Below are 17,174 nucleotides of genomic sequence, written 5' to 3' on the forward strand. Positions count from 1 at the left end.
AGGAAAGTACTGACTATGACATTAAATCTAAGAATAAATAGATGTAGATGGATTATATTTTTAATGCAAAATAAATGTGAAAGTTCTTGTTGCATCAAAAACTAAAAGAGTGAAGAACCCCACCAACATCAGTAGTCCTGTCTTCTTGCCGTATCACATTATTAACCCTTTCATGCATAGGTCACTCCAGTGGACAGCTATTCTCCAGCTGTTCTCTTGTATATTAATGGGTTTTGTTGTTTTAGTTCCATATCAACCAACACAGTGGACACTTATGCATCATCCCATACACTGACATTCATACTATTACTATAACTGTGCTGTTCTTGATAAACCTGATCTGCAGTGACATGTTTGAGTGTAAATCAATTGGTATTTGTTAGACAAAAAGGTTTTTTTTTTGCATATTATCTCCATGAAATGAATAATTACCAGCATTAGAATATGTTAAAATGTGAGAAGACATCAAATTAGCAGAATTAAAAATGTTTTTATTTCATTGTTTTCATATCACTTACTGATATTTGGTTTTAAACACGTTTCTTTACTTCAAAAATTAAATGCATGGATATTTTTGTAACACCATAGAAAAAAAACTTGATCGCATTGTTTTTTTCATGGCTAAGGAGGAATAAAAATACTCAAAAAATTAATCTTGACTAAGGTTCTCACAATTCATGCATGAAAGGGTTAAATCACAAACAAAATACAAATTATGACCTATGATCTAAGATGAAGCCATTTGGAGTCAGAATCAGCATAGGTGAGATATGAGACCCTGGCCACCTGATTGCTATATTGCCATGGAAATCACCAACAATCCACAATCACCTCTTATAGAAAAAAAAAATCATTGGACATGGAATTTGTAATTTTTTGGTGGAAGCTCCACCGATTAACATGAAGGCGGGATACAAGGAACACATGCGGGAGATCACTACAGGCATTTTTGGGATGTCAATAGCACTGTAAGTTTAGTAAAAATTATAATATGGTGCAGTGGTTCGCATTGTTGCCTCACAGTAGGAAGGTCCTGGGTTTGAAGGTGCTTTTCAGTGTGCAGTTTGCATGTTCTGCCTGTGTCAGTGTGTGTTCCCTCCAGGTATTCTGGTATCCTTAACATGTTAATTGGTGCACCATAGTAGGTTAAGTAGTCAATCTAAATTGCCTGTAGGTGTGAATGTGAGAGTGAATGGGCATGATGTATGGTGCCTTCGTCCAATGGTAGCTGGGATTAGGCTCCAGCATCCTCACAACCCTGCAGAGGATTAAGTATTTCAGAAAATGAATGAATGGCTTGTCACGCAATGCATACATTCACAGATAAACTCATTAGCAAACATGTTATGTGATGATACAAACTTAGTATCAACAAAGGAATAAATACACAGATTTACAGTTGATTGTAGTTCAAATTCCACACATAATCTAGTATTAGTTCTTTCACATCCAATGTGCTCCAAATGTTTACCACAACTGTGATAAAGTAGAGCAGGTTCTTATTTTTCTTGAGCAGTAAAGACTCATCATGAGCTTTGAGGGTACAACTATGTTTAACTTTTTTATGGAGACATAATAGAGCATATTTGTTCAGCCACAAAACAGACAGCTGATGTATTTTTAATGCGTCTTGCCCGTCACAGCACCTTAATAAATTTTCAAGTTTATAAATAAGACATCATCATAAAGATTGTTTAATTTTTATAAAGCAGTTGTTTTCACAAAATAAGAGCTTGTTCAAGGATTTGAGCCACTTCTCCTATAAGAGCCCAATGTTAAAGAGAGAAAGATGTTAGCCTCCATCCCTTGGCACACGTCCTTCTATATCAGCAAATTTCATGGATATCAGTGCTGAAATTGTTATGTAATTGTGAAAAGAGACTGAGAGACTGACAAATAGATATAATTACACTGCCTCTTTGGTAGAGGTAATAAAATGACCCAGTAGGCAAACTAAGAGAATTATTAAATGATGATAAATAATGCAAAAAAAAGACTGGATCAGACAAATGGAATCAGGTGAGTAAAGAGTCTTTTTATTGACCCAGAAAAAAAAACCAAACAGACTGAAGTGAAACAACCAAAATCAAAATGGTAATGAAAAAACATGAATGATAATCTGCATGGTAAGCTCCAAGTCCCAAATTTCTCATACTGGAGGATTCTTTTTTTCCCCCTACTTAAAATTTCAGAGCTGTTCATTTGTATGTATCTAGTACATAAAATGCCTCTATAAAATTCTCTTTACTCCACAATTTTTATTTGCTCCAAAGGAAATAAATATGCTGCGCCAAATAAAACATGGAGCTATTAGTCATAGCTCAAGTATGATTATATTATTCTGGTTTGGATGGTAGGAGGCCAGTGGACCATTAGAAAAAGGCCGACAGGTTTTCTCCTGCATTCTACTATTATTTCCATGTTCATACTCAACCTCCACTCCGGACTACAAACTGAAGGTTCAGCTGATAGCACAGTCTCCTACAGCTATCTGTTGTCATGCCAAGACATATACTCACGTACAAAAACACACAGACATGCACTTACCCGTGTACACACTAGTCTTCAAATACAGGCAGTCTCTGAACCGAGCCAAGTCGCTACCCACTTCTGAACGCCCACACTGTGCAACATGAAATAAACATTAAATAAGACTGTTCCTTCACTGTCATTGTTCTTTGAAAATGAATTGAAGCAACTGCAGGCCAATGTTAATGCTTTGTTTTAGCCAGCGGCAGGCACATAAAACGAGCTGCATGAGGCACTGAGCTGACAGTAGCCACTGGCGCTGTAGGAACACACACGCACACACATATACAGGCATACATGCACACTCTGACTACCAAGCAGACAACAGATGAAATTCTAGCTGAAGACAGCTCCCCTGCAGGAGTATTGGCATTGGAGAATGGAGCCTGATTGCGTTTGCTCTGTCTCCATTCCTTGTCATCGATTCAGGGATAAACATGTCTGAATGCAGTGCTTTATCAGCATTTACTACTGATTACAGAAATTGCTCATTACAACTGAATTACACTCCCTTTTTAAATAAAAGTGCAATCAGCCTATTAGCGTTGCTCCTCACATGCTACCTTAGAATACATCATCCCTTATTCTGAGGCTCTTGTGGGTATGAATCAACTCTGACTCATCCCATAGTTGCCTCATCCTGAGCACTCCTTAACACATCTAAAGGAATATTGATCGAGGCTTTGACAGACAGATTGTGCTTCACAGCACATAGCTTGACTGGCATGTTGGAGTGCAAGAGTAATATCACTTCCCACAGTTGGGGACATGACATCACCTTTGAAGACAAAAGTATCAGCTTTAATGTGGGAAATGGAAATATCTCTACCCTGTGTGCTCACTGAAAGTGGTTCTGCTTGCAAGATTTTGTTTGGGCTCTAAATATAGCTACAGGTTTGCCTGCAGTGGGACCTGTTTTTAAGAGAGAACAATAACCTGGTGGAGTGCAAATGCAAGAGGAGGGAGGAAGTATTCATCTTCATATATTTCATCTATTACAGACTGCTCTCTTTCTCTCTGTCTTTAGCGTGGACAGCTACAGTACAACGACTGTGATCTTCTCTTCCTCCCTCATCCTGGCTCTGCCCGCAGTAGTTCATTATGTATTCCTCTCAGCTTGAACATGATTAATATTTCCCATAGAATAAGTTTGGCATCAAACTTCCTCAGAGCTTCTTAGCACAAACCAACAAACACACACTAACGAACACGCACACAGCCTTTAATCATACATAGTTTAAGTAGGCACCTATACTGTAAGACATGTATGTTTAAGGGATACAAACCCACAAGCGCCACTCCATTGGCACACACTTAAAGCTGTCTTTAGTGGGCTGACAGTGGGATGTTAGGCATCAAGCGATAATGTATAAAGACACCCGCTTGTGTAAGACTCAGCAGAGATTAACCTGACGACTGTCAGCTCCTGCATAAGATCTGGGTGTGAAAGAGAGTGAGGGTATAAATAAATCTGATGTCTGAGAGGCTAATCTGATGTGTGCATTTCTGTGTGTGTACTGTATGGGTGGATAATAGCGTAACATAATCTAAAAGTGAGAGTCTTGTAATCCCGCTGCAGGATGAGTTCACAAATATTCTAAAAAAAAAAACAACAACAACAAGATCCTGAATTTGTAAACCATGTGTGGATTGCACGCTGAGCTAGCTGAAATGTACTCAGGGTGCAGGAGAGGATAAGATGGAAGATGTGAGGGATGGTAGTGCACGATATTACTATTCCCGAACTACTGAGTCCCTCCTCTGCCTTTAGACACACATTTACTGGCAAAAAGAAACACACCCACAACCTGCCAAGTATGGATAAAGGAGGGATTAAAGTGTGTCAGAAAAGGAAACTGGAGAAAGAGGCATGAATCATTGTTTTCCTGAGAGGACTGGCACACCTAGTGTATTACTGTGCATATGTACTGTAGTTTTACACAATTAAGCACAGAAAACAGAAACAACTTCTTTTTTTTCTGGCCCATGATGCAAATGAAGACCCACCTGCGTGATTAAAATAAAATTACTATTGCTACAGTTTGCATAAAAATGATGAAATACTCAGCTACATATTCAAGAAATAGTGAATTTTTTCCTGAATAAAATGTCTAATCTTTAAGATATGCTTTTCATTTATTGTGTGATTAATGACTCTGTATTTGTTTGTAAATGTTTTAATTCAGCATCATTAAACCAATATGTCTGGTGCACTCCCCTCAAAAGTCAAAAGTGTCATTTGATCAAAAATTCTCTGAGAGTGTTCCGCGATGACTGACGGGGGGTCGGCCAATTCAGCAGCACGATACTCAATTGAAGAAAAGCTCAAACAGAAGCCCAGCAAAGAGAAAAAAAGACTCAGAAAGAGCATCATCATCATGAAATTACTCTTGTCACTCATCTTAACTGCATCTGTAATCTACTATACACCATTTGGCTTGTGTTTGCTCTCAAGCTGCGTGTTGGAGGAAAGATGCTTTCTTCCATGCTGAATGGAGTTAATTGGACATGAGTCTTGGAAGAGAACATCTGCAAATGCTGCTGACTGATGTGTATGGTTTGAAAGACAGCTGCCTGCAGAGAGCTTCCTAAAACTAATCTTTCACTCTCTCTTTTCTCCTCTTTGTCCCACTTTCATGCTTCTTCTCTTCCTTGTTACCCCCATGCCCTTCACATATATTTGTCTGTCCCTCCCCTAATCTTTGTTTCCCACAGAGACTAAAGGAGCTCAAGCATAGAGAGTTTGCTCGAAATGTGGCGTCAAAATCATGGAAGGACCAGCGCAAACAGGAGAAAGCTCTAAGGCGCTTGCACCAACTAGCACAACTGCAGCAAGAAACTCCGCGGTGAGTGGAGAGACTGTGTACTTTAGTGTGTCTGCGGCAGTGTTTATGTGTAATGAGACAAGCGGCTGGAGTCCAAAGGGGTTAGAGTGCGTCACATCTAGTCAGCATTTCTCAGATTTGATGGATGCATCCACAGATGTGAGAGCACTCAGTTGGCCTAAATAGGCCACAGGTGAAGTAAATATAACATGAAGACACATTCTTGCTGACACTCCGAGAGAAGATGATTTGTAGAGGAGGATGTGAAGTTTTAAAAAAACAATGAATTGCAGACATATTTTTTTTTAGAAGTAAATAATGTGAAGATGGAAGATTAAAGTTGCCTCCAGGATCCTGCACCTAGAGCGATCAAAACAACTGATAGAAAAACAATACATCACATAATAATCAACTTGATTGCACCTATTCCCTGTGCAATTAAATGTGTTTTCCTATAATCAGGCGATGGTACAGTATGTGAACAGCATTACTATGACTACCAATCATGTTTTACATTTGCTTTTTGTTTATGCCTTCAGCTGTGGGTTTTTGTTTTTGTCTCATTGTCAATAGTAAGATCATCTCTGTTTTACTAAATACTAAATGCAATATGCTTACAGGTAAAACTTATTTTAGATCACTTACAAAATTGAAGTTAATCATCTACACATTTTGCATTATTATTGTGGAGCATCTTATGTATGTGTGCTATTATTTGTGACTTCAACTAATGACTAACAAAATCCTTTTTGAATCAAGCAATTAATTTTCATTCCTACTAATTAATTTTCTGTCAGCTGTTTAACAGATTAGCCACCTCATCATTTCAGCATTATAACTGCACTGTGTTGTATTATATATAATATATATTGCATTACTAGTCACTGATTTTGTTCTTGTTATTTCTAAAGCATCCAAATGTATTTTGCTTCAAAATTTAGTTCATTTGACTGTTGTTACAGTTTCCTGATAGATTGGTATGATAGAACCTACCTGTGTATAGAAATGAATTATTTTTATAGTCTACAACTGACAGAAAAAGAGTGCCAAGCTAAAGCGAAGTTGATCACATTGAACTAAAGTAAAGTATATTTGTTCTGTCACCTTTTTTGCAGAGTTCCAAGAAGGACCTATGGGCTTAGGAGTGCAGTCAGGGCTACGAGCCAAAAGCAGGACAGAGACATTGAGCAAAGAGATCACAGCCCTGAGGACAAACCTGACATTGTCAACCACACCCTCAGGCCTCCCGCTACGCCACCCAGGACTTTCCCTCGCAGCCACCAACCTGAAGATGCATGCCAAACTAGTTCACAATTACCACAGGACACAGCTTTAGCAGAATCCCCACTAATCACACAACCTGCATCCAATTCAGGCCCTGCTGCAGCAAACCCCCAATCTTGCCTGGACTTGTATCCCCAGCTGCCTCTCCCAGGAAGAGGGAGGGTAGGTGGCAGGCTTGGGGTGTCCTTCTGCATCTCCCGCCGGGGACCCAGGCTGGAGCCGTCTGCCTCCGTCTTCTCTGACCTAGAGGAGGAGGAGAGGGAAAAAAGAGAGCAGATGAAAGAAAGGATAAAGGGAATAATGAAAGATATAGACAGAGAAATTGGGGCAGAAGAGGACAGGAAACATAATGAAAGCACAGAGCACAAGTCCAGCTCTGACAGTGCTGGACCAAGCAGAGTTGGACTCCCCAGAGAGTCTGTGACAGAAGAGGAGGAGATTGAAAAAAGAGATGTAGCGAAAGTACACTTTCCTATTTCCACAGCAGCACTTGATAATCAGAGCCATGATTCTCTATTCTTGCCTTCACAGGACCAGGTGTCCTTATGGGGCACGGCACACACAGAACCTGAATGCATGGACAGTGAGACAGAGCAAAAGCAAGAACCAGAGGAGGGCAGAGAGGACAGTCAGTATATGTATGTGCTAGGAAAAGATGGATCTAGTCAGCTGAGATGGCCTGCTAGTTTACTAAAATTCACAAAGTCTCAACCACAGATCTCCTACAGCTGCAAACCACTCCTCTTGAATCCATATGAGACTGAACAAGTAAAAGAGGATCTGAAGGACTCAGAAGAAAATCATTTATTTACTCTCTCACATGAATCAAATCCATGTTTGCCAGCTATTCTTACCCCAGATGCCCATTCATGTTCACAAAGGAAGACAAAATATGAACTGAGAGTGCACAGGCAGAAAAAAACTGAGAGAACTTTCAATCCAAAGCCACATATTGATGTGAAGACAGAAGAACACCTGTTCCTGAAAAACAAAAACCTTTCATCATCTGCAGTAGGACCAGAGAGTGAAAGATGCACACTAACTATTGAGAATTGTACAGCCTCCCATTCGTTTGACCCCGCTGATAGTGACAACTCTGACACAAACTCCCAGAATCCTTCGGGAGGCAGATTATGGGGTGCGAGAGGGATCAGGGAGAAAGCCATCACAGCCCTGAGCTGTAAATTAGAGTCTGCCACCCAGGCTGGCACACAGAGTATGTGCATCAGCCCATCCAGGTGTGAGTGTGGGAGTGAGACAATGTGTGAGTGTGCCAACACTATGCAGCCAGACGTGGGTGTCTCCAAAGTGTCACGCAAAAAGAGGAAAACTAACATCAAGAAACACAAGCTAGGGAAGAGGAACAGGCACGAGAAGGAAAACGCTTCAAACAAGCGCCAATCAGCAAGGTGCAAAGTGAGGAGTGTTGTCTCTACAGTCTCCAATTGCAGAGTGGAGAGAGAAGCTGGAGGATACTGGGGGAAGAAAAAGAAGCAAAGGAAGGCCGGGGAGATGAGGAGGCAGAGGAGGGTGCGGAGAGCAGGGAGCAGCTGTCTCCTGGGGAGATGTGAGACTGAGCCAGTATCTGTCTCTGTCAGGAAGAGGAGGCCTCACAGGAGCCACAGTACTGAATCCCAGTCACAGCCAGACAGAGAGCAGGCAGAGCACTGCAGTGCCTACTCCCAGCTCAGCAGACACACAGCAGACAGAGACACAGAGGGGGAGGGAAAGCGAGACGGAGATGCAGTGACTTTTCCCTGGCGGTCTCACTTCTCCTTACACTCCTTCTCACCAGGATGTAACTCAAAGATGTTTTGGGAAAGAGGTCACCATAGCAACCCCAGGAGTTTCATTGACTGCAGTTACCCTGACAACAGCTGTGGTAGCAGCCCAGCAAGAAAGAGAAAACTCCTCCACAGGGACAGGAAATTCATTCATAGTAAGAGAAAGAGTTCGAGGCATTGTGAAGTCTGGGAGGAGACGGAGAGGGGGAGGAAATTAGGAGGGCATGTGGGTTGCAGAGACAGAGGATTTATTTCAGATACAGAACAGTGGGAGTGGACCGGAGGGAGCTGTCCTGGAGGCAGCGAAGACATCAGTACGAGAGGTGGATGGAGATCGAGAAACAGAGTTGTCGAGTGGCATCAGGTGACAAGGTTGAGCCCCAGTCCCAGCAGCTGGGGCAGGAGAAGCAGACATCTTAGTACAGAGGATGTTGACTGGGACAAGTGCAGCTTGGACAGATGGACTTGTGGCAGCAGTGACAGCTGGGAAGACAGGGGGACACACAGATCCACATCAGGCTCCAGGGCTGTAGCTGACAGTAGCAGAGACAGCATAGGATGTATGCAGAGGAGTGCAGGCACCAGACGTTCAAGCTCCAGACATTTCTCCAGCCCAGAGTGGTGGACAAGCAGGCAGACATACAGTCCTCAGAGTGTGGGCAACACAAGGGCCAACAGATGCCACAGCCCTCGCTCCTGCAGCCCATGCAGCAGCACCAGCATGTCTGAGCTCAGCTGGGAGTGGAGTAGGAGTAGCACCTGCTCTGGAACTGTGATGGACAAAGGGACATGTAGCTCCTCCTCTGGAGCTTTAGCTGAGGCTTCTCAAGAGACAAAAAATATGAGCAGCCCCACCTCCACATCATCTAGCCTAAACTCTAGGACCTTTACTCCTTCTTCACCCCACAGATTGTCCTTTACCACCACCGTTCCAAGCACACACAGTGGTAATACAAGCCCTACGCTGCTAAAGGAGTCCAGTTCACAGTCTGACCTTGGGGCCTCCTCCCCTGTTACTAAAAGTAGCTCAGACACTACTGCTCCAGGACTATCCACCAGTAAGTCTGTGCCTCAGAAACCAGCCAGAACTTTACTCCTCCCTCTCATAGGAAAACTACCTGCTATTCAGAGGAAGGCAAAGAGGAAAAGGTGGCTGCTGGGGAAGGGTAAAGAGAAAGAAGGAGAGGAAGAGGAGGAGGCTAAGGGCAGTGGACTGGATACTGGAGCAGAGGTTCACAATCAAACCTGTACTCGGGATATAGTTGAGTCAAATCCATGCAGCAATCTCAGGACTGATAACAAACAGACTGATGGAGAGACGGCTCCACCACTTAGCTTCACTGCTGAGGAGATGGACAAGTATCGGCTCCTGCAAGAGCAGGCGAGGGAGCACATGCAGAAAGTGTTGGAACAGACACAGGAGAGTGCAGATATACACACAGAGACAAACTACACACACACAACACATACAAACAACTGTGGAACTTTAGAGGAACAGTACGCACCTTTGCACAACCCATCACAGCCTCAAAATCGGTCTCTTCACACAGACGCCATGCAAACACAAGCACAGCTACAGTTAAGTCTCCCACTTCCACACGTGACTCAACAAGAGAACTATACTCCGCCTATTCCTCTCAGCATCCCAAACCTCCCCCCTCTCCCACCATCTTCCCCTCTTTCCAACCTTCATCATATTATCTTACAACACACTGCCCTCTCCATGCCCCCATCTTCCTCCTCCTCCTCCACTTCCTCTTCATCGCCCACTCCTGCGCTCCACCCAGGTCAGTTGCCTCACCCCCTGCACCCTCTCCATCCTTCCTTACATCACCACCTCCACCTCTCCCCCATCTCTATCTCCTCCATATTTCCATCGATCCTTCTGTCCCATCATCCCATCCCTCTCCTCCCCCCGTCACCTGCTTTCCACACGACCCCACTCTCTCCGGTAACCCTGCAACCCTTAAACCCACAGCCTTTCATGGACAGGCCATGGTCTGTGAGGTTCCAACAGAAGGCATTATGATTTTCACAGAGAGGCTGCCATGTTTATTAATCTTCCTTGGCCACACAAATTAGTTTAAGAGAGAATTTTTTTTTTCTTTTTTTGGACAAAAGCCTATCATTTGAAACAAGGATGTGTCAGTGCTTTTGGTAGAATCAGATCCCAACTTCATCTTTTATTCACGCAGACACACAACACACAAAAATACACACACAAAAAAAGATTATCGACTGTTTTCAAATAAAAAATCTGGTTTTCCATTTAGCCTCCGCGGTATTGCTGCAGACACTGAGAAAACTGACTTTGATCCCTTTCTTTTTCCATCATTCTTCATTTGGACCCAGAATAAAAGGGAAGGTGCACCTGCAATTCAAAGACAAGCTGGGTCTGTGTCATCCTGTGTCTTTCCTTCTGAACCACAGACAGACCAGCTGCCTTTTGAAGTATCCTTCATGGCAGGGACAGAGGGGCTAGAGGAAGTGATAATAGGGCCTTTTCTCCCCTTATCTCTGTTTCATACAGGTTATCTGGGTTACGGTGTGACTTTCAACAAACATAAATAATGTTCCATGGACCGGGGGGGTGTAGCAGAGCCATTTTAACCTTGGTGTATATTGTATTTATGTGTGAGGTAATTCTGAACACACACATGAAATAGAAAGGACAACTACTTTCCATATCTGAAACATGTAAAGACCTGTTTTGTCTCTATAGTGTAAATATTCTGACGGTGAGTGACAACATTAAAATCATGGGAAACAATAAAATAAAAAGTGAGCTTAACCTTGCTAGTAGTACAATGTTTATTCCAGCCCCTATGGCTTCAGAGACACAACTTTCCATTTTCTTGTCCACATGTGATCCAAATTCATTGCTTTTCCTGATAGCATTTGACACATTAGTTGTTGAGACAGCAGAGAATGAATCCCCCACTCTGATTTGTTATACAGAAATTTGGGTTAAAAAATAAATGGGCTTTGATGCTTTTTCCATATAGTCTGTCTGATTTGTGTCATTTGTGTTACATGTTGCAACAAATTCCGTAGAACATTTTCATACTGTGTGGTTTTCTGCTGTTCAAAGTGAGGCCCACAATGTTTTTAAAGATTGTTCTGCTGTAGGATTCCAATCTATTTTTGTGGTGTCTACTTCCAGTGATATGAAGCAGTAGCAACTTGTGGCAGTGCATATCTAGAAAATGTGTTTTAGTTTAGTTGAGCAGTTCCCTGTATGTGCATGAAATGTAAAAATGTAAAAATATTCACAAGCCTGTATACTATAACGTACAGATATTTAGACAAAAGTGCTGAAAAACAAATATAATTGGGTGCTTCTATGAAACTGGTCCCTAAAAACAGGACAGAGGGGCTAAAAATATAAATCAGATGTAGACTAATGTTATGAAGCAAGTTTGGAAGCACTTTGGGTCTATTTTAAAGATAAATACTTACTGAGATAAAAGAAACTATTTTCAGATAAAACACATTTTTATATTATTTTACATTATATTTAATACAAAAAGCTGTATGTAAAATGGTCAAAAGGACACGAAAATTACGTGCTACTATTTTTATGAATATCTCTTTATTCTCTCATAGGTACATTTTGGGAATTGAACTAATTATACATGGTAGAGTGTTTCACCAAAAATGACAGCTGTTGCAAAATCATTCGCGATTTATATGTGTTTAAATGGGCAGGTTCTGCATGTAACGCAAGTGGACACAATGGGTTACATACAAAACCTGAAATGAGACTGAGATTCAGGAAAAACCTGCATGTCTTGATTAGAAAAACCACTGGGATCCTCAAATTTAACACAATGTCTTTATTTATAGCAGTATATAAGACCAATTCAAGCCATGTTCTCAAGATCAAATGCGCTAACACCTAGGTAGTTTTCATGTCCCAATTTTGGTCCCATTTTGGCCTCAATATTTGATTAAAAATCCATTAATTATGGGATGGCTCAGAGCAAGAGTATAATTTTTTTGCATTTATCTGAGGTCATCATTAGGTACATCCTGGGGGGAAATATGTCTAAATTTCTCTTTTATTATTGGGTCTAAAAAGCTGGCAAAGTGCCAGGTACCAAAATGAACCCAGTTTCATAGAAGCACCCAATTATGTTTAATAATATTACTTTTCTTATTTTCTACACCAAAATCATCATGAGTACCCATTTTAGTGTCCTGACCCCCACGTTAGAGATCACTGACCAAGATAACCACAAAGGAAGGATGATGTTTAATTAACTACGAAGTATAGAAAATAAAATATAAATTTAGGCAAAATAATCTGTAATTTGTATAGATTATGATAGAGTATGACATTACTTTGCAATAAGACTATTCTTACTATGGTTTCATAATTAATTAAGCTTAATACTGATTTTACAAGTCATTAACATCTGTAGCAAGTTAGAGAATTTACTAATGAGTTCAGCTACTACCATTTACAACAGGCGGAATGTAGCTGCTCTGTGAAATGTAAAATATCACTAAGGATTGATGAATTAAAACTTGTTAAAATTGGCAAAAAGGCAATCTCGTTCTAAGTGTAGAATACATTAACACTTATGGAGTAACTACTGATTCAGATTCAGAAAACTTTATTTATCCCATACGGGCAATTCATTTGCAGTTTACCACAGACATCAGCCCAGACATCAGCCCACATCCAAAGTGCAATGTGATAAACATAAATAAATCAGTACACAAATACAGGACTATTGAAAGCAACTATGAATAAATGCATTTATATAATCAACAATAAATAATCAATAAATACCAATGCAGACTAAAAGACCCTAATGGTTCTGCTAATATTAAAAAAAAAAAAAAAAAAAAAAGGAAGGAAGGAAGCCATATATGTCCATCTGTTAATTTGATATGCTAAATAATACTTTTTTTATTATTATTAAAACGTACTGCTGGTGGTAATCTTATGGTAAATTATTAAACAGTCTCACCTGACTGGTATTAATACTGCTGAAGGAGAAGGGAAAGCAACCTCAGTGATCAATAAGACCTAGGGCGTAACAGTAAAGGAAAATATACCCTCACTATTCTGCAAGCAACAGGCCACAGTCGCTCTGGATTATTAATGTCTTATAACAGTTTATGAAGGATTTATAAAGTGTTTACATCAAAACTGACAAGTAAATCTATATTATTTACAAATCCCTCAGATCTTATTGTAAAGCAGTATCCAAATGTATTTATTTATTTAGTTAACCACATTATGGGTTATCTTAATTACTATATTTTGTAGAAATAGTTTGCAAAATTTATAATTTTGTAAAAGAAACATGTTTCTCACCAAAGCCTAAAGGAGTTAAAGAACATCAAAAACTTATGATATTGAATAATACTGTGGTCGAATATCATGTATTTCAAGTATTAAAGAAAGTTTTGCATTGCTATTCGCCTTTTTATAACATCTTATGCCAGGGGTTATGTCGGTTAGTAACTGTTGCTATGTATGTAAGCCGGTTGATTGGTGAAGGCGCGGATGTATTAAAGCTGCCTGCCAAAAGAGTTGATCACTGCAGCGGCCGGCACTCAGGGAGCAGAACACAGAAGAGAACAGAGCGGCTTCCAGATGGTCCTTGGACTTGGACTACCCAGAGTGCTTAGAGAGATTGGATTGATTTGCCCTCCATGATATCAGTGAACACAGCCCAGCGCGCTGGGGGGGCTGCAGCAAAAGGGTGACATAAATACAGACACAAAAACAAGACACAAAATGTTCACTCCTAGTCCTGAGGTGTTGGCTTGAAATATAAGTCAGCCCCTGCAGAGATGCCGTAATTAGAGCACAATTCTTCTTTCTCCTCCTCGTGACCCCTGAGCTTTTGCATGTGTGTGTGTGAGCGCGTGAAAGTGTGTGAGTTTGTGAGAAACAGAAACAGAGAATCCCTATCTCTCTCCACAGGACAGGAGATCAAACAGACTGTGTGAAATATAGAGCAGCAATAATTAGCAGCTGTTACAGCATCAAACCTCTCTATCTCTACCTCTCCCTCCCGTTCGCGCACACACACACACACACACACACACACACATACTCACACATACACATCTAACTGCTCTGTTCTTATCCCAGAGTATAATTTAGAGACACTCAATGCACTGCAACTTCTCAATTCTCGAAAACTGATAATCTGGGGATGATAAAAAAAATTAAATAAAAAAAACCAGCCCACTATATTATGCACTGCATCTCCTCTCTAGTTAATACAGTAATGCATTAAACCACTCACGGTCTGAAGGGGGAATTGCATAAATATAACACATTTTCTTATACTTTTTTTTTTTCTTTTTACAGCAAATTTATCAGAGGATTGCAAACCCAGGGAACTGCACTTTATTAAAACCCAGACATTATCAGTATATGCACATACTGCAGGGGTCACATGGAAATTAGTAATCACAATAACCCTGTATTTTCTGTCAGTGACTGATTAAATCGTTACCTAAGCCCTGAGATTCACCCCCTGGTGTATTCATGCTTTGCTTTTGTGTGTGAGTATTTGTGTGCACATGCAGGAGTGTGAGTTGATTTATGATCAAGAATAAGCGTTTCCTCAGTCAATCGCTCCTGTGAATTAATGAGGTATAAAAACTAAAGCTGGCTCTCAGTCAAATATACCACCACTCACATAGGGCTCACTGCCGGGGAAGGATCACTTCTATTGGCATCACATTTGATTGTTAGATTGTGGGTATAGACTGCACTGAGTAAAAACAGCCCCTCATGGCGACTGAAGAAATCCATCGACCCAAATTGCTATGCTGTGTAAATGAGAAACTTCAGAGCTCTTGTAGTTTCTTTTTCTTTTCCTTTTTGTGGTCTCTTGTCATACCCTTCCCTTTGATTCAACCAGGTCAGTGGCGTTACGTTCAGCTCCCCGGGCTGTTCTCTGACTGCGAAGAGGAAAAAGCCGCTATTACACTTTGTCCTCTCAATTCCCATCATTGAGTGCTTCCATCTTTTACACATTCAAACACTGTTGTACAGCACACGTCTTCATAGCACAATGTGCTTCACGGTAATATTATTTCACAGAGAAAGCCCATCCCACACCTCTTCTTTTTCAGTGACATTCATTAAAAGTTTTCTTGAGTCATGGCAGAGTGTGACATACACTACTAGTCTGTTCCACTCCAATTTTCACCTTATTCCTGTATTTCTTTAGCTCAAAGGAATAGTTACACCAATAGCAAGGATAATAATCTAACCTTTCTACGGAAACCACCAAGTGACATTCAAAAGCTGAACTGATGAATATTAAAACGGCTAAGAATAACACAAGTAAACTGAATATGAAGGCTCATAGGCACAGGTTGGGGTTACAAGAGTGAGACGGTCATATAACTCATCATATAATGTAATTTTAATGTGTTGATACATCACTTTATTAACTTTTGCAAGCTTTGAACTTTGATAAAAGTAGAGTTCAAAGAGTGATCTGTCACCACTGATGCATCAGGAGACATTGATGTTGCAGCAGGTGGAATATATAGAGTCTAAGTGGCTTTAGGCTGTTTAGAGCTTTCACATCAAAAAGATATAATCTATCACAGCAAATAATTCTGAACCCGAAAAGCACCTAACAAAACACAAGTCTATTTTTTATTCCATGATATTCTATTCACTCGAGAGGTTTGTTTGTGTAGGACCTGTATTATGTAGGAATAACGACATGAATTCTGTTCTATGCTGGATTTAAGGATTAGAGGTGGTAGTGGGCTTGGTGATACTCTTAAACTTGGCATAGTCGCCCAAGGACATGACACTGTCAGCACATTGCTTATACTCCTCTGTGTACGCACATACAGAGGTGTAATAGGGTATAATTTAGGAGGCTGTAATAGTGAGATGTGATGCTCGGTTGTAAGACAGCATGGCTAATTCCCTGGTTATGTTATCTCTGAGAGACAGATGTTCCTACCAAAGATTACTATGCGCACACACAGATACACACACAAAAACAGGACACACATACACAGTGCACATGGAAAGATGCATGATCGTATTCAATCCTCAGACAATAGGGCCAGCAGGAGTGTCTAAAATAGCTGTATTGACCAAAAACATAGATCAATGATGAATGCTATGTTCCTGAGAGTTAATTATGAAATGTAATGAGTTTCTGCAGAACACAATGAAGTGAAAAACAACAGTTCTCATAGAAAGTTTTCCGTGACAAACATTTAATTTAAAACAAAGAAAAGAATCATATAATGAACACTGACCTCTTGCCATATTGATTAAAAGAAAAGCATGTGGTTTTCCAATACGGTCTCTCAAATATTATCTTCTAATGATCATTAAATCCCATCAAGCTGCGACTATTAACCCTTTGTTGAAAGCTGTTTCTCCCCTGATCAGAGAGACTCCATCCATTACCCGGGAACCTAACAGTGTACAGGAAATGGTTTACAGCAGATTATAAAGTCACTTAATTTATGGCTCCTCACAGAAGCTGTCAGGAAACCTCTTGGGTCAGATACCCATCACTCCTATTCTGTCATTAATTCTCCCCATGAATTCACAGGCACTGCATGAAAAACAGGATGCAGAGGAGTTGCACGAGGTTCCTATCAGTCAGCCTCCAGTTAATGGATTTTGTGATTGGTCTTCTTTACCCTGCTGGTCTACATTTTTGTCACCTTCAGATAGGGTTGTATCCACTTGCTTTGCGTCATAAAGCCTCATCAACATTGTCCACACTGGATT

General features: G+C 40.7%; 1 protein-coding gene across 1 annotated transcript in view; it reads left to right on the forward strand.

Moving 5' to 3' along the window:
• Positions 1-11,426, forward strand: part of znf804b (zinc finger protein 804B) — a 63,868-nt gene extending 52,442 nt beyond the window's left edge. The window contains exons 4-5 of the mRNA XM_030158396.1: positions 5,245-5,375; positions 6,470-11,426. Coding sequence (XP_030014256.1) covers positions 5,245-5,375; positions 6,470-10,451 — 4,113 coding nt within the window. The 3' untranslated portion in view covers positions 10,452-11,426. The remainder of the gene's footprint in view (positions 1-5,244; positions 5,376-6,469) is intronic.
• The last annotated feature ends 5,748 nt before the right edge of the window (positions 11,427-17,174 follow it).

Source organism: Sphaeramia orbicularis, chromosome 16 (assembly GCF_902148855.1).
Source record: "Sphaeramia orbicularis chromosome 16, fSphaOr1.1, whole genome shotgun sequence".
In the NCBI taxonomy this organism is placed as follows: domain Eukaryota; kingdom Metazoa; phylum Chordata; class Actinopteri; order Kurtiformes; family Apogonidae; genus Sphaeramia; species Sphaeramia orbicularis.